The 23,412-nt window shown below is 46.5% G+C and overlaps 1 protein-coding gene across 2 annotated transcripts; it reads left to right on the forward strand.

Moving 5' to 3' along the window:
• The first annotated feature begins 4,850 nt into the window (after positions 1–4,850).
• Positions 4,851–22,624, forward strand: ALG6 (ALG6 alpha-1,3-glucosyltransferase). Of its 2 annotated transcripts, none has more exons than XM_063166272.1 (15): positions 4,851–4,914; positions 7,289–7,392; positions 10,250–10,334; positions 12,038–12,127; positions 12,779–12,867; positions 14,521–14,603; positions 15,203–15,267; positions 16,953–17,138; positions 17,345–17,438; positions 19,465–19,550; positions 19,915–19,999; positions 21,024–21,094; positions 21,380–21,448; positions 21,802–22,000; positions 22,165–22,624. In XM_063166272.1, the coding sequence occupies exons 2-15, from the start codon at positions 7,311–7,313 to the stop codon at positions 22,357–22,359; spliced, it is 1,479 nt and encodes a 492-aa protein (XP_063022342.1). In that variant the 5' UTR covers positions 4,851–4,914; positions 7,289–7,310; the 3' UTR covers positions 22,360–22,624. The 2 variants fall into 2 exon arrangements, with proteins under 2 accessions (XP_063022342.1, XP_063022341.1); XM_063166271.1 differs by having other exon boundaries at positions 4,855–4,914; positions 17,345–17,480.
• The last annotated feature ends 788 nt before the right edge of the window (positions 22,625–23,412 follow it).

The following is a 23,412-nucleotide window of genomic DNA, read 5'->3' on the forward strand; positions in this document are numbered from 1 at the left end:
ACTAGATCCGAAACATCGGGAAAATGACCCTCCCGCAGCCCCGAGAGTTTACCCAGAACCGCCACCCCTGCACCCTCCCCGACCCCGCTCCTGATTTATTCCAATTACGGCCCCGCCGCTCCCTCCGCCCGGGGAAGGGATTTAGAATAGGATCTGCCGATGGGATCTGGCCCTAATCCTCTAAACCATCACGCTGGTTGAAAAGGGGGCGAGATGGGGCTCATCAGGGCCATTTCCTCGGCTGATGCGGGGCTCCCGGGGAACCCTCTCGTTTTGGCTGCGCGGCCGCGGGAGTTGCGCCCCCCTTTCCTCCCTCTCCGCGCTCCCCGCTCCCAACGCCGCCTATTTATAGCATCGCTGCTCTCTCCCGGGCACCCAGCGGGGCTGAAAGTTTCGGGCTAATGGGTGTTGAAAGGCTGCGGCGAGCGCTGGAAAAGGCAGGGAAAGACCTTTTGCGGTTATTTATAAGCGTGTGTTTATCGCGCGTGTGTTTTTGTCTCAGTAAGCAGCCCCAGCGTTCGGGGTATCACCCCCAGCCCAGCCCGCGTGGCCGCAGCAGTGTCCCCGGAGGGGGACAGCGATCGGAGACTCCGGAGCTGCGGGAGGGCGCAGCTGAGGCCGGGGTTAGCGCAGGGGACAGCGCCGGGAGCGCTCCGGGCGGCCGGGCAGCGATGTCCTTCCCTTCCCGGTCTGTCGCACCGAGAGGTGGCCGCAGGAATCATCCACCGGAGACACCAGCCCGCTCTGGGACACGGGCACCGTTTGAGGACGGCTCCGGCTTCCTCGGGGGTCACGGGCTCGGCTCGGCGCCGGCGGTACCGGGGGATTTACCCCGCCAAGCGCTGCCCGAGCCGGCGTGTCCTGGGCCGGACACCAAGGAAGGAGCGCCGACATTTGGCTTTGGGATGAGGCACCCCCCATCCTTCGCGGGGTGTCCCGCTCCGGGAGAGAGACAGCAAGGATTGCTTTAGGGGAATTTGGGATTTGCCCACACCCGTTCGGGCGCGGGTGAGGGGGCAGTCCCGGGGGATGGGGATTTCGATGGGATTTTGCCTCTCGGGGCACCTCGGGCAGTTTCTGTTCTCTCCCTCGTGTCCGAGATGCGCTCGAGGCCTGTCCCCGCCTGCTCCGGGGAGGCGGAAAACCAGCCTGGCCATTCCCGGGGGCATCTCATCGGTGTTAAAAGGCGGAGAGTGAAGAATCGCAGCGAGCTCCGCGCGCAAGTTGCGCTGCCCATCGCCGCGGCCGCGGAACAGCCCGGGCATCCCCCGGGGCGGCGACTGATGCGCTCCAACCTCCGCCCGCGGCCGGGAGCATCCGTGCCATCCATCCCGCATTCTCCCCGAGCCGCGCCCGAGCAAACACCCCCCACACGGCTTTCCTGAGAGGCAACTCTTCAGTTCCGGGGGCTTTCATTGAATTACGTGTTACCAGTCCTAAAACATTAAGCGTTATGTACTTAAAAAGATACAGAGCACAGGTATTACATCCACAGGAAGTATTTTAGTCAGTGAATGTTCAATGTAGCAGGTAGAGATGAACTTAGCACGTCTTCCAGACTGAACTGGGAACAGACTCTCCAGCCATAAAATGCACTTAACAGTCTATTTAATAGTGGCGAGGTCCTTGAAAATGCAATATCCATGCTAATCTTGCCTTTTTCTAAATCAGAAATGAAAAATAGGTCAGGAAGGTAGAACCTTCCCCTTCCATTTAAAATGTGACATTTAATCTATTTAAATAACTAAGTAAACTTTATTAATCCGGGATTTGGTAAGCAAGCCGAGGAAGCGGGAACCGCGCGACTTCATTAAGACGGCAAAATGTGAGAGGGAGCGTCCTTGAACTCCAGGTGCGACAAAATCCCTAAAATTCCGGTTTTCCTGAGCTGCAGAGAAAAGGGAAAAACCGGACACAGGAAAACCGCCCGACCCCTCCTGTCCAGGAAAGGATGGAAGGAAAGGTCCTGCTCTGCTTTACCGAGGACTCGGAGCATTCCCAGGGCTGGGATCCCCGGGTCGGACGAAGGAAACTCCGTGTAGCTCAGCGCCCAAAAAATGGCAGGAATTCAAGAAAAAACCCCAAACCTTCACTAATCTGTAATTACTTTATTAAGTGACAATATTTAATGGGGAAAAATAAAAATAAATCCATCCCCCTGCAGGCTCAGGTAGTGGTTTCTGACTCGGTTACTCCCGGTTTTGCTCGGCAAAGGGGAACGCGAAAGAGCCGAGGCTGCTGAGGCGCGATGCTCCGTGCCCGCCACATCCCGGGCGATTCCTGGGCTCGGGATAATCTGGGAATCTGCAGATTGGGAATCTGCGATTGCAAACGCCTGCAGAGTTTGTTCCCCCGTTCGCTCCGGCACCGAATAAGAAATTCTGCAAGAGCTGGAACTTTTTATGGCCGCAGGCTCTTCACCCCCGCCCGCCCTAGCAAAGACTTTCTCCTTATTCCGGCCGCATTTCGCCCCAAATTTATGGATTTTTGCCTTGCCACCGCTCGGCTGCCATCAAGGCAGAGAGCCGGGGTGGAGCAGAGGAGGCGGCGGAGCTGCGAAGCCTCCCGAGAACGCCAAGGGTTAAGGAAAGCCGTTTATCTGCTCGTTATCGGCTTCTCCCGACTCCTGAGCGCCAAACCGCGCTCGTCTCGCAGCCCGCCGTATCAATGCGTCCTGAATGCCTTTTCCAGTCATTGATCTGCTCAAAGTCACCGCAGAAACACAAGTGACAGAGACTCAATTCCAGGCGACGCGCCCGATGCGAGTATTTAGAAAGCATTCAATAAAAAAGCGTTCGCGGGGAGTGAATGATTTCACCTTGCAACAAAGAGCGCTCGGCTAATTGAAATAATGCACTTGAATGTGCGGCCGCGGGCTCCTGCTCGCTAATCCCAGCTCCAGCACGGAATCAGCAATAATCTCCAAGGAAAAAAACCCCAAATTCCTCTTTTTAAAAATTTATTTTTAAATTTTTTTTTTGTAATAGTCCATAGGCAACGAGCACGGACTCGGGGGCAGCTGAGTTCTCAGCGCTCCCCGGCCTTGCTCTTTGGGGAATTCCGGGCATGGAAAATCCTGGAGGGGAGAGTAAAAGGAGAGGGCAGAGGCACTGAGATAGGAATCTGCCCTGGCGATTGCTCAGGCTGGGAAATTCACTTGTTTCAGTGCCATAGAGCAGCTCCGGCCGCTGTGCGTTCAGGTGTAACTCAAAGTAGTTCCTAATTGATGAATTTGTAGGATTATCCTTATTTTACAGACTTGTCAGCTCCAAACATCCTGTCAAAATCCGGCAATGGACGCACTTTACCCAGCAGGAATATAAATAATTGAGTACATCAGATTAGGCAAACTATATAAAATTTGATGGTCACAATCTGCCATTTTCCAAAGGATTGTGGCTCCAAACACCTTGGCAAGCCAGCAGACAGGTGTGATTTTTACCTTTATCTGTTTAAGAGAGATTTCAGTCTCTTCACACCATCCCACATGAGGCAACAGCACAAGTGGCTGAAATTATGGCAGGTGTAAGAAGGACCAGGATGTCCAAATAATTTGTACACAAAAACGGTTGGGACAGTGGAAATCAGCATCCTGCATTGGCAAACCACCAAAGAAGAAAAGTTATCTCTGGTGTTACAAAATATTATATTTATAGTGCTTATTTGTTTTAAAAATAATCTGCACATCTGAAAAAAATTACAAACCAATTTGATTTGCAGTAATCTCTGTTTACTTTAACATTTCTATTGTAAGTGTCCAGACATTTCTTGACCGCATTTGTTTTTTGTAGCAGCTGTGTTTAAATCCATCACAGCTTTCAGCCCTGGGATTCCAGCCCAAGGGGAGCATTGCTGTCAGCTCACCTGGCAGGTGTGGCCATGAAACCCTCAGTACGTGCTGTTAGTTTATGGAATAATCAGTTTTCTGTTCCATTTCATGTCCTGACCTCAGTCAGACACACAACCAGAAGAAAAGAACAGATTGGACGGGGCTTGGAGCAGCCTGGGATAGTGGGAGGTGTTCCTGCCCATGGCAAGGGGTGGAATGGGATGATCTTTGAGGTCTCCTTCAACCCATTCCATCCTGTGATTCTCTGATTTTTGTTATGCTCTGTACTTCGTAGAGAGAATGAAAAGGGGCAAGACTGAAAGGTTTAAAAGCGAGGCCTGTGGTGCATCACTGAGAGATTCCAGAATCTTCCTGGCTGTGTGCAGACAGCCTCAAGGGATGGCCCTGCCTGAGCAGGGGTGGCACCAGATGATCTCACTGTGTATTCCAGCCTGATCCAGCCGGGGATTCCGTGCTTTGCTCCCAAGATATCGTCTCCAAGTTTTAAGGGCTGAGGGGCTGCTCCCCAGAAAAACACGAATCCCAGACTGGTTCAGGTTCAAAAGACCTTAAAGCCCATCCAGTGCCACCCCTGCCATGGCAGGGGCACCTTCCACTACCCCAAGTTGTTCCAAGCCTCATCCAACCTGGCCGTGGATACTTCCAGGGATCCAGGGGCAGCCGCAGCTTCTCTGGACACCTGTGCCAGGGCCAGGAATTCCTCCCCAATATCCCATCCATCCCTGCCCTCCGACAGTGGGAACCATTCCCCTTCCATTGCCACTCGTCCAGAGTCCCTCTCCAGCTCTCCCGGAGCCCCGTTAGACACTGGCCCGAGCTCTGAGATGCCCGTGGCGCGTCCCCTCCTGCCGGCGCAGCCCGCAGCGCTCCCACCCGGCCCCGCCACGGCCATGGCGGAGCGTCCCTGAGGCGCTCCCGGTTCCCGCCCCGCGCACGCGCAGAGCCCGCCCGGAAGGCGCCGCGCAGGCGGAAGCGCGCGCGCCGGCCCGAGTCTGGTGAGAGCCCGCGAGCGGCACCGGCTGAGGGGAGCGCGGGACGGAGCGGGGGCTGAGCCGGGAGGGGAGGTGAGGGAGCTGTGCCGTGACGGGGCTGAGGGCGGCCAGGGGGCTGTGGGATAGCGAGGGTGATGGCGGTCGGAGGGACTGAGAGAGTGACGGGGCTTTGGAGTGACGAGGCTGAGGGCGGCCAAGGGGCTGAGGGGGCTGCGGGGTGAGCCGGCTACGGGTGCTGAGGACTTAGCGGGCTGAGGGGGCTGAAAGGCTGGGGGGGGGGGGTGAGAGAGAGCGGCTCGAGGATTCTGAGGGGGCTGGAAGGCTGAGGGGGATTGAAAGAGAGCGGGTCGAGAATTGTGAGGGGGCTGAGGGGGCTGAAAGGCTTAGGGGAGTGAGGAAGAGCGGGTCGAGGATTCTGAGGGGGGTGAGGAAGAGCGGGTCGAGGATTTTTGGGGGGTTAAAAGGCTGAGGGGGGTGACGAAGAGAAGGTCGAGGATTCTGAGGGGGCTGCAAGGCTCTGGAGGGTGAGGGAGAGCGGCTCGAGGATTCTTGGGGGGGTTGAAAGGCTGAGGGGGTGAGGAAGAGAGGGTCGAGGATTCTGAGGGGGCTGCAAGGCTGAGGGGGGTTAGGAAGAGTGGGTGGGGGATTCTGAGGGGGCTGCAAGGCTGAGGGGGGTGAGGGAGAGCGGATCGGGGATTCTGGGGGCGCTGAGGGGCAGCAGGGTCCGCTGGTGACCGGGCCAGCTCGGGTGGGCTCGCAGCTCGGCCCGGTGCGAGCCTCTGGGGGCTCTGAGGAGGCCGGGCAGAGCAGAGGGGTGAGAGGAGGAATAAAGGCGTCTCCTGACAGGGATTAGGGAAACAGCAGGCTTGTGGACAGGTATTGCTGCAACAAATGAAATCCTTCATTCAGTGTGTGCGTTTTACAGCTGCTGAAATGAGTGCTGACGCCTCTTTTAAAAGAAGTTCTATTCAGGCCCGTGCATCTATGGCTGAGTTCTGTCAGCTTCCCTGGGCCAGGGCTGGGTGGTTTGTGCTGGTGCTATTTACCTGAATCTTCATTGCAGGCAGTGTGGAAGGATAGCAGTTTTTTTGGGGTTTTTTGGGGTTTTTTTAGCTGTGATTTTCACCTTATGCTTTCTGGTAGGATCTTGAGATTGCCTGATCAGGTGTTGCACATCCAGGGGAAGGTGAAAACTTTGGGATTGACCAAACTGTCTTTATCATCCCCTAAAAATTATTCCCAACATTGTTATCCACAGGATGCCCAGAATTGATGTATCTTTTCTTTAGATAAAAGTGCCTCCTGTGTAGCTTAGGCACAGGTGAAAACATGCAAATATCAGTGTTCACCTTCCTACCTGTAGATGGAGATCTGCTGCCACAGATTTATATTATTAATTAATTAACTTATTTTTTCCCCTTGGTGGTTTTGTTGGGTCACACCTTTCTGTGAATAATAAATACATATGGCTGGAATTGGAGAAGAATAATCTAAACATGCCTTAGATGTTGCATTTTGTAACTAAAACAGCAGCTCAGTGCTTCTGCTGTATGGGATTTTTGGTTTTGGTCAGTAACAAGTGTATTAAACTCACTTAAATCAAAAGATGACTTTTCTGCAAGGAACATATGTGGCAGCTGTATCCTTCAAGACTGGAGTAGTTTCTTCCTCACTTTTTTCCTACTTCAGACTGAATTTTTTGTGATTCTTTGGGTTGAAATTTGCATATTTTATAGTTAGTTTAGATTTTTTTGCATAGGCAACATAATAATCTTCCTGTTTCTTGGTTTCTGAGTTTCATTCACACAGCCTTCATTTTGACAGACCTGACAATATTTCTTACTTTTACAGGATCCTTAGTGTGGTGAAATGAGCTTGATGGGACATCAGCCCTGTTGCTTTTTGGGGGTGGAAGGATGAAGAATAATGTCTCCTGACACCAATTAACTTTTAAATAACTTTTATTTTGTTTAAAATAAACCAGCAGTGCAGTGTTTAAAATAAACCAGGTGTGCACTTTGCATAATCTGTGGTGCTCTTAGCTGAGGAAAGAAGTGGCATTAATGTAACACTGGGGCACTGACTCACTTTTCAACTGCTGTGCTTGTGAATAATCCAGTGAGTTGTTAATGTAGGGAATGCTGGGCACAGGAGCTGGCAGTGCAGTGGCAGTGACACTCTGTGTGCCCAGGTTTATAATGCAGTGAGTTGTTAATGTTCAGCAGGGCAGGCTGGCACAGGAGCTGGCAGTGCTGTGGCAGTGACACTCTGTGTGCCCAGGTTTATAATGCAGTGAGTTGTTAATGTTCAGCAGGGCAGGCTGGCACAGGAGCTGGCAGTGCTGTGGCAGTGACCCTGCTGTGTGCCCAGGTTTATAGTGCAGTGAGTTGTTAATGCTGGGCGCAGGAGCTGGCAGTGCAGTGACAGTGGCACTCTGTGTCCCCAGGAGCCCGGAGCAGGTGGCAGCCATGGAGAAGTGGAGCCTGATGGCGCTGACGGTGCTGCTGGCGCTCACCGTGCGCTGGGCCGTGTCCCTGGGCTCCTACTCAGGTAAGGCACTGCCCAGGCTGCAGCAGCCCCAGGGAGAGGGGGCCTGGGCTTGGCACAAATGGGAATGAATGGGCTTTATTGCTTATTTATTTTACTGGTGTTCATATAAAATCATACATAGGAAGCAATGTGTTATTTCAACTGTTGTTATTCTTGATTTCCCCAAGAATTCCTTTTTCTTATTTCTTGAAGTGTGCCATGATTAACATCAGTTTGGAGCAGAACCCTGGAAAAACCAACCTTAACTTTTTTTTTGCGTAGTGCTGATGATCATTAATGCTTTAGGATCAATATCTGGCTGTTTTCCCCTGTGCCTTTATTTGCAGAATATTGCAGTCCACTTGTGCATTTGCCTCATATTGTCTTCTAAATTCTGTAGCAGATATGACCTTATTATTTATATTTTTATTTAGCTTATGTGTAGCTAATGCTGGTGCTAATGAAGACAGTGCAGAGGTGACATGGAGTGAGCAATGACTCTGCCCTGTAGCTGTACCTCCTTAAGCTTGTTTACAGCAGGAGCCAGAACTGCATTCTGGTAATGGATGAGTTTTTCTCCTCCTCGTGTCAGAAGGCTTGCAAAGAATTAGCAAGTTCCTTTCCAAGCCTCCCAGTTCCATTCCCACACTTGCACAAGGCTTGCTCTCTGCACATTTAAAAAAGATAAAAAATGAACCAATACTTCCAATCCTCATCAGCCCAAAGAATCACAAGTCCAATTCTACTCTGGTTGGTTTTTTGAGGCAGTGGGGAGCCCCATCCCCTGAGCTGCTCGGGAGCATTCTGGTGATTTTTAACTGGTAATTCTGGGCTTCCTTTATTTGAAGAATTTGCTTGAAGCTGAACTGCATTTCCAATTGTTTTGGTTTGAGTTTGCTTTCTCACAATGCCATTTCTGAGAGGTCTGTAGGTGACTGAGCTTTTTACCCATTTCTAGGCAGGAAACACCCTGGCTTCAGGCACACACTGAGTTTCTCTTGCAGTGCAAGAGGATTTATTTAGAATTCCGTTGCTAACTAGATTTTTGTAAGTTGATTTAATTTCATCCCAATCAAGACTGTGGAAGAGAGTCTAAAATAAAGCCTGAGCTAAAATAACAAATTTTAAATCTTATTTCCTCCCCAGTGCTGATATAACTGCTTTTGGAATAGGAAAAGCTGAATCTGATCCAGTCCAGCAAATTATTGAAGCTTAACTTTGAGCATTGGCTGGCTGTAAAAAGGCAAACCCCAGTGTTAGAGCTGTCAAGCACATAAATCCACTGGGATTATTTTTTCCTCTTTGTCTTCCTGCAGATGTGATAAACTTTTAATTCCACCCTCATTTACTGTTACCCTTGGATCTCTGTCTCATTCCCACCCTGTTCCTTGCCATCATTTTGGATCTGCCTCTGGAATTCAGTGAAGAAGCAGAAACTAATACCTGGTTTTGAAAAGTTACCTTTAGTGATGGCCTGGTCTTGGGGAATTACTGAGGAAAAATTTGGTTTCATAGGTTAATGTCTGATTTTTGAATGCATGTCCAAACTCCTGCTAAAAACAGGTATGGGGAGGCAGCTTCAAACCCTTTAAAAAAAAATCTGTTCCCAGGTTAACAATACAACTGAATAAGATCACTACTTTTAAGGTATTTGTGAGCCTTTTAAAATAAAACATTCCAGTTTTATTAATTTTTAACTAGGTTTGTCTGTGTACTTGCTGCTTTCTGTAGATGGAAGCTAAATGTGCATTGTCAAACTAACTGATTGGTAATTGGCTTTTAATAATCAAACCTTTGGATTAAACTTTTGATCATTCTGAAGCCAATTAATTATTTTCATCCTTTTTTTTTCTCAAGATTGAGAAATTGATACGCACGCAAATGCTCTAAAATTTGGGTAAGGTCTATTTTGTATTTCAGTGATTCAAATACCTATTCTGTGTTTCAGTAATACAGTGTATCCAGTGGCATATTCTTTGTTTCACTGATCTTAGAGCTGCAGAATTGCCACTGATGAAGCTCCAGTGACCTCAGTTATTTGGGAAACTTTAATCTGAATGTGTGAGAGTGGAGATAATCTGCTCTCTCCATCCCCAGGAAGGAATTAGCAGACATGAGAGGTCCTTTGCACTTTCTGGGAATAAATTGCACATTGCTGAGCTGGTGGGATTCCCACAAACATAGATCATGGTAAAAGCACAGATGGCTTTCCTATATTTTAAAGAACCTCTTAAATCTCTGTCTGGCTCATGTCAATATTTCAGTGGGAGCACAATCAGTCTGGTTTCTGGTCTCAATGAGCAGGTTAATAGAAGTAAATAAACTCTGGGAAGATGCTTTGCATGCTGCCATTATCACAGTTAGGCTTCCATCAAGGAGAGTATTTGACATCTGAAGTATTTGCAACGATGAATCTTTCTTTTCCCTGAAAATAGCAAATAATGGTATTATAATGATATGAATAGTCAGGTACCATGGCATGGCTGAAACAAGTGAGAATATTGACAATTATCACACACCAAGGAGTGCAGCAACTCCCACAGAATCACTGTAACATGTCCATTATGTGCATTTTCCTAGTTCAGGGAAAGTACCACATTTTTCATCTGCACTTGGAAATGATTTTTTTTGTCAGATGAGGAAGCAGTTCTTCACAGCAGAGTATCTTGATAAATGCTCATTGCAGAAATCTCCAGAAAGCCAAAAGAACACACATCTTTTTTTTTTTTCTCTCTGTTAGACTGCATGATGAGGTCTCTATTTGCTCTCAATATAGAGGGATGGAGAATAAAATTAGTAATTACTATGCAATACCTAACTGGGGGAAAGCAATCTATAAACCAAATAATGTCCTGAATGCTGTGTCCTCTCCTTTTAGGGGCAGGAAAACCACCCATGTATGGAGACTACGAGGCTCAGAGGCACTGGCAGGAGATCACCTACAACCTCCCCATCAGGCAGTGGTAGGTGCTGCTTACAAAGGGAGAATGGGGGGAGAACTGCTCGTGTTTGACGCCTCTGAGTTCATTGTTTGCTTCCATGATCCATGGGATTCTTCAATGTGGGAATTCTGGATCCTAGATTTAAGTGGAGTGAGCTTTGTTTGTGCAGATCATGTAAAACAGGGGGAGAATTATTCTAAAGATTTTTATTTGGTTTTCCATTATTCCTAATATTCTTTAGAGTAAAAATTTAGTCCATATATGTGCTACAACTCAAATTGGATTTTGTTGGAATTCCAGCTCATCTTCCAGCAAGGACAGGGCTGTTTTGGGTGCATGGTGTAATTTTTCTGTGGCTATCTGTTGGAGAACAGACCAGTTGTGTTCTGTAAATACATGTGAACTCTGCAGATGGCTCTGTGTAGTGACCTCAGATCATCCTGTTGGACAAAAATGAGAATATAGGAACTTTTTTTCGTGGGATATCCAAACCCTGACCGTGCCAGAGTTGGGATCAGAGGTGTTACATAATAATGGAGTTGGCAGCTTTGATCCACTCTGCTACACTGAGCTGTATCTCCTTAAAATGAGGAGTTAGAGCAGCCAATATCCCCAGGCAGTCCCAGGGGCCAGATCAGACCCTGCTGCAGGCTGGCTTTGCCTGAGGGGCTGCCAGGTGGGCACCTTGGCCTTGTATTTGCTCTCTGGTTCTGTAATTGATGTAGTTTTACATTGATAATTGAAGGGGTTTTTGGGTTGGGTCTGCTGGGGAATTGAATCTTTAATAGAGCAAATTGGGTGTTTGGAACAGCACATCTTGGCTGATGTGCAAGGGATTACATTCTAGGATTTAAATATTTCTAGTTTATATTATTCTGTGAAGTCCTTTAGAAATATCCTTTTTGATTCTACTCTTAATTAAAACTCTGAAAGCTTCCTTACTAAATATCACTGGATATATTAGTTGTTTTTATTTTTTTTAATTGAAAACTTTATGGAAGGTAAAATGAAAAAAGAAACCCCTAAAACTGGCAAGTGCCCTGAAAGTTGCAAACTGTGACATCCTGCATGAAGAATCTGCACTGCCTTGGCAGGAGCAATCTTGAATTGGAGGATAAGAGGCAGAGATGCAACTCAAAGAAATGTGATTTATCATCTGTTCAGAAGACACTTCAGGCAGCTCATAAAGAATTCAAGAAATATCATTTACTATTATAAATGTCAAAAATTGGCTGCATTTGAGGAGAGGAAGTGGAAGAGCCAGGAGCCTGCCCCGTGGCAGTGGGAGCAGGCAGGCAGTGTTTCAGTGGGAGGTGGGAAGGGGCTGGGACTTCTCCTGGACAAACCCCTCTGATCTCATTTGGGAGAGCTGACTTCGTTGTGACTGCTGCCACAGAAATCCTCACACCACATAATCCCAAATGGGAAAATCCTTTTCCTTCCTTTCACATGGCCCTCCTGGGTTTGGAGGTAGAGCAAGGAGTTTTTCTCTCCACTGAAGTGAGCTTTAGCAGCTTTTTCCCCAAACACAAATATGTGAATTCTGCATCACTTTTTTGCTGTTGTTTTGTTGCTTGAGACTTTTTAAATGTGCAGTAAAATTAGGCAGGTATAGATGTTGCCACCTTCTATTTGGGATTTGGAATGCATTTAGTATTCAGTCTTTTCCTTGGATAAAACCAAGCTGGAAATGCAGTCTTTAAATTAAATTTTATTTATTTTAGGTACTTCAATACAAGTGACAACAACCTGCTGTACTGGGGCCTGGATTACCCACCTCTCACTGCCTATCACAGTTTTGTGTGTGCCTACATGTAAGTTCAGTGTTTGACATCCTGTGTTACATTTTTCTCTCTGGATATTCAGCTTTCCCTACAAACCACTGCTGGATGTGGGATGCCCAGGGGACAGTGCTGCAGGAACAGGGGGCATTGCCTGGGAAAGCTCTCGTGTGTGCAGAGCCCAAGTGACATTTGATGAGTGCATATCATGTAAATAGAATTCTGTTATTGGAATACTTTTTCCACAAGGGCTTTGCTGCTGTTGGAATGAGACTTATGGAATAAGAATGTAGGTTAAAGTGCACAGGCACAGCTATGTGGGGCATCTATGTGAACTGTAAATGGTTTATATTTAATACTTAAGCATGAAAGGTATTTACAATTGTTTTTTTTTAAAGTCCCTGGAACCAGACTGGAGGTGGTTATCTTGTCCTAATAAATATTGTATTCCATTTTTACTGTTTCCAAAGGTTATTTTTTTTTAATTGTGAAACAGTCTATAGTGTAAACTGATCTAGTGGTGAGGAAAGCTTTCATTGATCACTATTGCTCTCTGAAATATTTCTTCTCATTCATCTTAATTCTTGGAATCTGCTCATGTCTGTGTCATCTTTATTGCTGCAAGGAGTGTAAAGGGAAATGAGAACTGTCTGCATTTTGATGTGTCTGTACTTTGTTTTACAGTGCAAAGTTAATAAATCCTGATTGGGTTGCTCTGCACACATCTCGGGGCTACGAGAGCCAGCCCCATAAGTTATTTATGCGTACAACAGGTAGGGAGATGATATTCCTTGGGATCATCCTGCACATTTGTCTTGCTTACTAATTCAGCATGTTTAATTTTCAGCTTCTCTCTCTTTACTGCTTTATTCTCAGATTTTTAATTGGGTCCATTTGCAGGTCCATTTCTGAGCCAAATTCTTGCATTATTTCCTCTTCTGCCATCATCTGTGACCTGATAAATATAAAATATAGAAACAAGTTTTCAACCCAAGTAATTAATTTAAAACTCTAAAACACAACTACTCTTCATAGCTTAGACCCACTTTTTAATTTTGAAAACTATTCTTGTTTTCCCTTCTATTCTGATAAATAGTCTTTTATTTGTAGCTTAACTTGATTTTTATTGTAAAATTATTTTACATATAGCCTGGCTTTTCCTGACTTAATATCTGGAGGTATCAGAGATCTTCATTAGGAGCTGATCTCAAAGGCAGAGATATTTGATATTTTTACTGTGAGAAAAAAAGTAAAAATTTATTTTACTACTTGTATTCTAAATTTGTCTTCCACCATTTGATTATTTTGAACTGCAAACAAATGCAGAAGATTTGTACCATAATTTAGTAGCTGCAGCAGCAGGACAGCAAACAATGTGGCCAGTGAACTCTTTTTTCTTGTTACTATTTTTTCATTTGAAATGCCTTTCGCATTTTCTAACACAAAATGCTTTTTGATTGCAGCAGCAGAATTTGTTGTTCATCAATAGCTTTTCTGTACCTCACAAACCTCTCAGTCTGCTCTCTGGCAATTGATTGAATTGAAAAAAAAATAAAAATCACTAGTATTTAATTACCCTTGAAATGGTCTTTATTAATTTTGAAATCAACTCACTTGACACTACACTGATGGATCTGGAGAGCTGATAAACCCTTTTTAACAGGGGCCATTAGAGGAGTGCATTAAAATAATTCAGGATAGTCAATGGCAGCTTTATTTTAAGCTTCAGTGTATTTGTTTTGCTAACACCTTGGTTATATTTGTTTAGTTGTGGCTTAAGCTGGCAAAACCATTCACCCCTGGATAACTGAAATGTTTAAACAGCTTGTTTCCCTCTTGGAGCCACTGCACATTTGCTGAAAGTGGTTTGTGGAAATAATCTGAGGTTTTTATGACAATTCAAGAAGAATTCACCTGCTGTGCATTCCCTGGGCAGGGGACCCTGCTGGCTCTGTTTCTTGTCCCCTCTCACAAATGCCTGCTGTGGGCAGGTGCTGAAAGCCAAATCCCTGCTCTCAGTGCCTTTGTCCCCATCAGTGGTAATTCCCACAGAGACTGGGATAATCTGGGGTTTATTCCCTGCCCCGGGCTCTCAGTGCTGCCCCACAACCTGGGTGCAGCAGGGCTGGTTCCTCGGGGCCATTCCCGAATGCCTGCCCTGCCTGTGGCATGTCAGGAACTAGAGAGTGACTGAGGCTGTGCCAGCAGCCAGGACAGCTGAACACGTGGCAGCAGCAGCTTGGGGACATCAGAAATGAGCCTGAGAAACATTAACAAGATCAAATTCTGTAGACCTGGTTCTTTTTGTCCTTTGAAGTGGAACTGCCCGGTTTATTTCTGATATTTTGATGTTTATTTGCCTGTGTTTTTTCCTTGCCTCCTCCTTGTGGGAGGATTCTAATGGAAAGTTAATCTTTATTTTTCAGTGTTTGTTGCTGATCTGCTGGTTTATATCCCTGCAGTTATTTTATATTGTTTTTCCTTGAAAGAAACATCTGCTAAAAAAAAGGCAAGTACCTGGTGTGTGTAAATTAAACAAAGAAAACACTGTTGCAACAGAGTAGAAGTGTAACACAGACTTAATTTACACCTAGAACACCCTGATGGCTTCACTGTAAAACTGATGGCAACCACTATAGCTTATATTATAAGCTTTTCACTTTAAAACATTTAAAAAGTCTTTCTTTTTTATCTTACAGCAGTTATTTGAATGCTTTTAATTACAAGATTTTCCATTAATTTATTACTTGAGTAGTAAAAGAAAACCCAAAAAAATATGTGTGGTGGGGTGGGGGAGATTTGTGCTTTGTCTTGAATACTCCTTACAGTAGATTTTGGAATAACAAGTCAGCTGATTTTTGGAGTGATTTACCATACGTGTAGGTGATCTTTGAGCTGTTGTAAAGGGCAGGCAATATTCAATATTTTCTAATTTATGGCAAATCTTTATCCTTTTTTATTAATGGCAAATGATGACTTGTAGAGAATAAGATTCCTACCTATAGGATGCACCATGGAGGGGCACATTTTTGTACTGGAGTAGTTCCTCTGTCTAATGTCTAATTTTGGACTAATTCTTTTTCCCCTCTCCTTTTTGATTCTTGCCAGGTTTCCAGTGCTCTCTGCATCCTGCTTTACCCAGGCCTCATCCTTATCGACCATGGGCACTTCCAGTATCCTTGTTCTGCATGGCAATGAATTCTGTTTTTGGAATTACTGCTCCTTAGCACTTGTTAGCTGAGCAGGGGGTGGCTGTGGTGTACAGAGCCATCTGGGGGGTTCTGCCCACCCCAAACAGAGATTTCAAAGGAAGCTGCAAGTCTGAAACATATTGGAGATAAAAATTATTGATATTGGCACAAATCAATCCCAACGTGAATATCACTCTTGCCATGCCTCCAGCTGATCTCCCTGTCAGTCACTTGACTGCAGCAGCATCAGTGGGGCTGTGACAGGGAGGAGAGTGATGGGCTGTGCTCCTGTGATTTGTGTGTGCACAGGGAATGCCCTCAGATCTTCCCAGGCTGGCAGAGCAGTGGCAGGTGGAGCTGTGTGCAGCCTCCCCTTGTGCCTTGGCTGCCCGGCTCAGGGAGGTGAGTTCAGGGCTGCCTGCACAGGGGCTCTTTGATGCCAGTCCTGCTGTTATACTGGTTTTGTACAGGGGCAGCCCAGTGCTGTCAGCTCATCCCGTGCTGGAGGTGCAGCACTGCTGCTGAGGCAGGGATTTCCTGATTTCCTGCAGGTTTCTGTGCCAGCCCTGCCACGGTGCTGTGGGCAATGCCACCCTCTGAGCAGCCCCAGCAAGGCAGGGATTGCTTTCCCTGAGCTGCTGCACGATCAGGGCCTCGGTGTGAGTTTGCTGATGTGAAATCAATGAGGTGTCAAATGCACCTGGTGATGGGGAGTGGGAAATGTGAGTGGGCTGAGAGCTCCGTGGGCAAGCTGGATGTGTTGTCACAGCTGCTTAGCTTGACAGAGGGAAAACAAAATATTGTGACATTTCTGACAATACAAGAAATACAAGGGACTGTTTACAAGGGATGGAGTGACAGGACAGGAGGGAATGGCTTCCCACTGCCAGAGGGTGGGTTGGGATTGGATATTAGGGAGAAATTCCTCCCTGGGAGGGTGGGCAGGCCCTGGCACAGGGTGCCCAGGGGAGCTGTGGCTGCCCCTGGCAGTGCCCAAGGCCAGGCTGGAGCACTCTGGGACAGTGTCAGTGTCCCTGCCATGGTAGGGGTGGCACTGGATGGGCTTTAAGGTCCTTTCCCATTCAAACCAGTCTGGGATTCTGTGTTTACTGTTTTTTCAAAGTTTTTCAGAAAACAAGTTAAACCAAAGCTTTTGTTACAGTTTACAAAAATTGCAAAACTTTGTTGCAGTTTAATAGTAAGTGTAGCTTAGTCTATTCAAAATCTGAGCCTGGGAAGCTCTTTTCAAAGTCACAAGGCAGTAACATTGTTTTTAGCAACTAGCAGTCAGGGAAAGCTTGTGAGAGCTTTATCATTACTCATGTGAATACCAAGAAGGAAATGTTGCTTGTTGCAGAGAACTGTCACTGCCACCATAGCTGGCTTGGCTGGATGCATGTGTAATTACATGTGTAATTAACACACACAGAATTTGCCCTCAGATTTGCCTGGGCAAGCTCTGAGTCAAACTTTGGAAATCTAAAAATGACACTTTCAATGGAAGTAATTCTTTTATCTTTGGGGGCAACATGGTCACAACTGGCAACATGTTCTTAAAGCTAACTTGGCAAAACTCATTTTACAAACTATTTCTGCTTTCCCCCAGGGCATTAATTGCTGCCTTCCAAAAGTGAGATGTGTATCTTGTCCTTGACATAAAAAACCATATACAACTCAGTGAGCCTTGGCTTGGCCCTGTGGGCTGTCCTTTGTTTGTCCCATGACTGGGACCTCCTGGGCTCTGTGGCATTTTGCTTGGCCTTAAATTATAAGCAAATGGAGCTCTACCATTCCCTGCCCTTTTTTTGCTATTTACTTGGCAAGTGCTTCAAGAAGGGACTGAAAGGAAAGGGGTAAGTGGATTTAAAGTGTTTTAGCCTCCCCAGGAATCAGCCTGGGGAATGGGGAGTGGGGTTGTCCTTGTGTGCAGGTGGGCATTCCTGGGTTCATTTCTGTGGGCATTCCTGGGTTCGTTTCTGTGGGAATGAGCTGTGGGAGGTGCTGCTGTCCTGCAGGGTTTTGCCCATCCCTGCTGTGCTGATGTGCTGTGCTGTTGCAGGTTGGTGCTCTTGGCCAAACTGGCAGGGACAGTGCTGGTGTCCTTCGCTGCCTGCTGGCTCCCGTTCGGCACCGACGTGGAACAAATCATGCAAGTACTCAGAAGACTCTTTCCCATTGACAGAGGCTTGTTTGAGGCATGCATGTTTTCTTCTCCCACCCACTGCCCTGTCCTGTATTCTTAGATCCCTGGAGGAACCTTCAGGCTGACCTTTAGGATTTCATGGGGGAGACAAGCGCAGGGCGAGTAACTCGAGACGGCTTCTTCAGCAGTCCTTTCTTGCCAGTTATTTAATCCAGTGTCTAACCCCAGCTCAGCTGGCATCTTCCAGGATATTATACCAGGAGACAACACTTATCCCATCATCAAACCCATACTTCAATCCATACATTTTTCCATTGAAATAGATTCCATAGTAATTGACAGTGTCACAAGATGTCACCTTGAAAGTCAATGGCTTCAGCCTCTTGGGTTCTGTCCCCTCTTTTCAATGGGATTATTTAAAAAAAATAGTTTTTTTATGGTGTTTTAGATACAGCCTAGAACTTCCTTTTTGACTCACCTTGTGCAGTTTCCACAATATTTTCCAAAAGTTTTAGGCCACTTCTGCTTTTGGTTTGGCTCATGGTGTGGACATGCCCATGCTGAAGGTGCCGAGCCTTAATCCAGTCACTCAATTCCTCATACTGAATGGCAATGCCACAGGAATTTGGGATAAAGGAAAGGGTTCCCATGTCGAAATGGCAATGCCACAGGAATTTGGGATAAAAGAAAGGATTCCCATGTCCAAATGGCAATGCCACAGGAATTTGGGATAAAAGAAAGGATTCCCAGGTCACAGGGAGCTGCTGCTGTTTTAATTGGGGCATGAGTCAATATTACACTTTTGACAGCAGATTCTCAATTTCAGGCTTAACCTAGAAAATGAAGCTTTGAATTTCCAGGTTTTCACAAGGAATTAAAGCAAGTTCTCATGTAGTTTGATTAATCTTAATTATTCTTTTAAACTTTTTCAGATGTAAATAATATCACAACTGACACTTTTTCCTCCCAAAAGTTAGTGCTGATGTACCAAAGGCAGTGGAGGTGTTCTTAGTGTATTCTCTGCTGGCTTATTTAAAAAACCCCAACAAACACCAAGCAACCTCAAAAAAACCAATGACCCTTTTCCTTGAGAATTATTTGGAATTTATAAAGGAATCGTTTTGCTCAGCACACCTTTTATTGAGTACCAGGTTTCAAAAGAAAATGACAATAAGCAACGAGTCTGAAAGAGCTGGAGGATTTTAGTCTAATATTAGCCCGAATATTTTCTGAGCCGCTCAGGGCAGCGACTTGCTGGATGCTGATGGAGATAAAATGAGAATTTGTCCACGTAAGCAGCGCTCAGTAACTTGGCCTGGGGTGTGACAGGTTGTGTGCAGCTCCCATTTGCAGCCAGGGTGTGCCAGTTCCCATTTGCAGCCCGGGAACACTTGCTGGTGGCTGAGGAGGTGCTGGCGCTGCCAGGGCCGTGCTCCCCGCAATCCCCGGCAGATTCCGGGCGCTGCCAGCGGGACCCGGGGGCTCAGTTGCTGCTGGGAGTTGTGTCCACACAGCTGTGCCTCCAGCAGCTGTCTGGGGATGAGTTTCACCAGCAGGAGAGCTGCAGTTACAAATCTAATTTTGAAAGCGATCCTAGCACAAGTGCTAATGTCTTTAGAGTTGTTGATTTATTGGGGTTAACTCTGTCAGTGCTAGCGGGCAGCGAGCGGGGCAGGTAGGGAGGGAACAGCACAGAGGGAGAAAGGATCCACACGGGCCAGGGTTTACCCAGGGACAGTCTCACAGCCTTACTCCACAAAATGTCTGCTCTCATGGGTTAAGTTGTTGTCTCTGGTGCTGAAGAATTATTTCTCACTTATTTTAGAGCCTGTTTTAATTGGGTCTCTTGAAAATTTCCATTTTTGAAGAGCACAATCATCCCCAGTACATCTGAGAATGTGATGTACTCCTGCAAGTGTTCCTTGCACTCTCATGGCAGAAACCCAACAATCCCCACCTCCCAAACCCCATTGCTCCCACAAACCTGAGTGTAATTAGATATAATTATCACTGATTGCCTTTTCATTTCCTTCCAGGATAAAGTAGCCAATATTTGGTGCAGTCTAAGTGTCCTTATAAAGATAAAGAATGTAATATCTCCTCGAACTCAGCTAAAACTCAGGTAAGACACAACTGGAGTGCCTTAGGTGGATTTATCTGCAATATTTTTTGCAAGAGGAGTAAATTTTCTTAAATTGTATTCTTTCCTATACCCTATTTTTCTGCCAAGTCATGTTGGAGAAATACTGAGAATATTTATGACTAGAAAATTCCCTGCTTGTTTATATAGTGATTTAAGCTGCCTGGTTAAAACTGAGTTAAGTTTTTCAAATTCAAAGAATTCAAATATCTTTCAACACTCTTAATAGTCAAGCTCCCAGTTCTCCTTGCCTCAGTGAAGAATTCAGGTCTGGCTCTGCAGAGAGAAGTGTTAATGGCTCTAGTCACTCATGTATTAAAACTGTTTTTCTTCCCCAATGCTTTAGTTTTGCTGTAACATTCCTGAGCCTGCTCCCTGCCTGTATCAAGCTCACTGTCCAGCCTTCCCTGCGAGGGTTTAAGTTTGCCTTGGTGAGTGTTTGCTGTTCACTGCTCCTCTTCTGTACCCACCACGGGCACTGGAGGGCAGCCAGCAGTGCTTGTGCAGGGCACAGAGGGTGGGAGCCATCAGATGCTGCAGGAATTGGTTAGAAAGTGTTTTACTGTCTCAAATCCAGGGCTCTGACCTGGCCCTTAAACCCAGACTTGTTCCTTAAGCTCAGTTTTCTTTATTTAACTCTGTATTTTTATTATCTTCCTCTGAAGAGCCTTTGGAAGATTCCACACACGTTTAAACCTCACATAGAATTGGGATTTCTCCTCTTTTTGTTTGGCTTCCAAAGTGCCAGTTTTTCTTCCTTCACTGGCTGCAAAATTCCATTAAAAATTCCCCAAATGGACATTGTGAGCTCATGAGTGGTTTCAAAATAAAATTATCCCGTTTTCCAAAATGTTTGCCTTCTCTTAGTCACATCATTGAATTGAAGCACATTGCCATGACTCCTGTGCAAAAACTGAGTTCTCCTTGAAATCAGAATTAGATGGAGCTGGGCCCAAGCTTCAGAGTTACAACAATAAAGTTAAAAAGAGTTTCTCATTTTAATTTTATTACAACATTACCTAAAACTAACATTTATCCTAAGAACTGGTTGGTTTGACATGTTTTTATTTGGTGGGAGAAATAAAAAGACAACTTGTTTACTTTTTCTGTTGGCTGCTCATGATGAGGAGAAAATTTCCTGTCCAAAATGGGGTAATTCTTACCAGGAGTGGGATTTGCCAGTGCCTGTGTGTGGGAATGTTGTGATTCCTTGCTCTTGTCAGGGAAGCTGAGCAAGAGCAAGGCTCTACCTGAAGGACTTTGTAGCTAATTCTGGATAAAGTTCCAGACAAGGAACTTTGTGAGGGTGGCACAGGAGCTGCTCTGGGGTTTGCACTGCAGGAAATGCAGCAGTTAACTGGAGAACTCAGCTGGTTTCAGCCTGCACCTGCAGCCACCAAAGCAGAGCTTTGCTTGGCAGTCCCAGGCTGACACCTCTCTGCTCTCTCTCCTAAGGTCAGCTGTGCCTTGTCATTTTTCCTGTTCTCCTTTCAAGTCCATGAAAAATCTATTCTTCTTGTGTCAGTGTAAGTAAATAATTTTTCTAAGGATAAAATTTCATCTTTTCCTCATCTTCTTATTGCATGCTGCTTTCACTTGCAAATAGATCAGATTTTAACAACTCTGCACATTTGTTTTTCTGCATCACTTGTAAATGAAGGTGTGTGAGCAGAGCCAGGCTGGTGTGTCCTTCCAGTGCTGCCTGTGGGGACAGTCACCAGCACTGCTGCTCCCTGGGGATACCCACAGGGACTGGGAGTGCTGTTTGATATGGGAGTGGTTGATTTCTATTTTTCTTCCTCTCATTCTAGCCCAGTCTGCTTAATCATAAATGAAATCCCCTTCATGGCCACGTGGTTTCTACTTGTGTCAACTTTCAGGTGAGTTGGGAAAACTGTTAACAGAGCTGGAGAGGGACTGGGGACAAGGGATGGAGGGACAGGACACAGGGAATGGCTCCCACTGCCAGGGGCAGGGCTGGATGGGATGTTGGGCAGGAATTGTTCCCTGGCAGGGTGGGCAGGCCCTGGTACAGCTGCCCAGATTTGCTGTGGCTGCCCCTGGATCCCTGCAGTGCCCAAGGCCAGGCTGGAGCAGCCTGGGACAGTGGGAGGTGTCAGGATGAGCTTTAAGGTCTCTTCCAACCCAAACCCATCAGTGATTCCATGCAAAGCCTGTTCTGCCCCAGTGACAGGGATCAAATCTTTACTGGTGTTCCCTGCTGTCCCACCAGCCTGCTGCCCCTGCTGCTGAAGGATGAGCTGCTGCTGCCCTACGCCGTCACCACGCCCGCCTTCCTGGCCGTGTGCCTGGCCTCCTTCTCCATCCTGGAGAAGACCTCAGCTGAGGACCTACAGCTCAAGGCCTTTTTCCTGTCCCTCAAGGGCTATGTGTCCTGGGTTAAGTCCTTTCCCAGGATTGTCAGGAGCCTGGTAAGCAAATTTGATTTCTTTGCCTCTTCCCTGCAGCTTTTCCCAGCACTGAAGCACCGGTGCAGGGGGGGCTGTCCCTTTCAGTGCCACTGCAGAGCCCCAGCAGCGGGGTGGCAGCCGAGCTGCCCGAGGTGCTCCGTGGCTCCCTCGCTGTTGTGTTGCAGTTCCTGCTGTCCGTGGCCCTGATGGGAGCGCTGTCGGCGCTCAGCGCTGCCGTGCCTCCTCCCCCGCGCCTGCCCGACCTCTTCCCCCTGGCCGTGGCCGTGGTGTCCTGCCTGCACTTCCTGCTCTTCCTGCTGTACTTCAATGTCGTGATGCTCTGGGACCCCAAGAGTAGAGGGCAGAAGAAAATCAGTTAATGGAGCTGGAGCTGCAGGACTGAGGGGGCTCAGTGAGAGTGCCAGCACTGCAGAGGAGCCTGTGGGTGATGGACACAACCCGAGGAAAGCCAGGAAAAACCTTTTGTTTATTTAAACGCAAAACAATCAAAGACTGTTTTAAAGGAGAAATATTTTGAAGAGCATTGGGAATGGGATTTGTTTTCTTTGGAAGTGTTATACTTTTGTTACCATTTGTAAACCTAAAATGCTTAATAAAGGACCAAATTTTGAATTAATGCCAAAATACTGTATTAGCAAAAGCAGCATGAAGTTTTCTCCTTTCCCAGCTTAAAAAGCCCAAGGAAGTAGTGCAGGTAAAGTGTAAACTTGTGTTTATTCAGCACTGAAGTTGTGCTGCTGAACTGCTTTATGGCACAAACCTGGTGTGTGGCATCAGTCACTGTCCCCCTTTGCTGGGGGCTCTAAAACTGCTGCAGATCTCTTTAACAGGACTGAAAAGTCAAAACTTTTGGTTCTACTGCAATAAAAGCTGAGGTGCTGCAGTGCAGTTTGAAAATACCCAAACCCCTTATTAAACTGCACAGCAATTTGCAGATGTAAACTGAACTCAACTCTGCAATTTCTCCCCGGGCACAGCTCAGCCTCCAAAGCCAATAATTCAGAAAATACAAATTGATTGAGTAATTATAAACATAACAAAGCATGGAGGAAGAAAATAAATCATAAAGCAATTTAGGGTTGTATAGTTTAATTAGGAGTCAGTCTACCCTTTTTTTTCTGTATCTATATATAAATATAAAAGAAGCCCCCCCTTGTTTAAAGGCTTCCCCTGTCACATTCCAGGCTGTCACTGCCCTCGGCCTCAGTGTGTGAATCAGCTGTTCTGGGAACTTCCAGCTGGGCCAGTCCTGAGCCCTGGCACTGCAGGAACACAAGCTCAGTGTATTTGTGCACTTCTTTCCAGGCTTGTTTGTTGTGGAAAAAATACCCCCAGGCAACACTGCCCCCCTGGCAGCTCAGAGGGAATGGAAAAGGGGCTCTGGAGTAGGAACTAGAAGGATATTGGTTTGG

The sequence above is a fragment of the Melospiza melodia genome, chromosome 11, assembly GCF_035770615.1.
Source record: "Melospiza melodia melodia isolate bMelMel2 chromosome 11, bMelMel2.pri, whole genome shotgun sequence".
NCBI classification, from domain to species: Eukaryota; Metazoa; Chordata; class Aves; order Passeriformes; family Passerellidae; genus Melospiza; species Melospiza melodia.

Coding starts and splice junctions, on each gene's coding strand:
- ALG6 (XM_063166271.1), top strand. CDS start 7,311: ATGGAGAAGTGGAGCCTGATGGCGCTGACGGTGCTGCTGGCGCTCACC. Junction 7,393..10,249: donor GTCCCTGGGCTCCTACTCAG/GTAAGGCACTGC, acceptor CTCTCCTTTTAG/GGGCAGGAAAACCACCCATG. Junction 20,000..21,023: donor GAGGGTTTAAGTTTGCCTTG/GTGAGTGTTTGC, acceptor CTCTCTCCTAAG/GTCAGCTGTGCCTTGTCATT.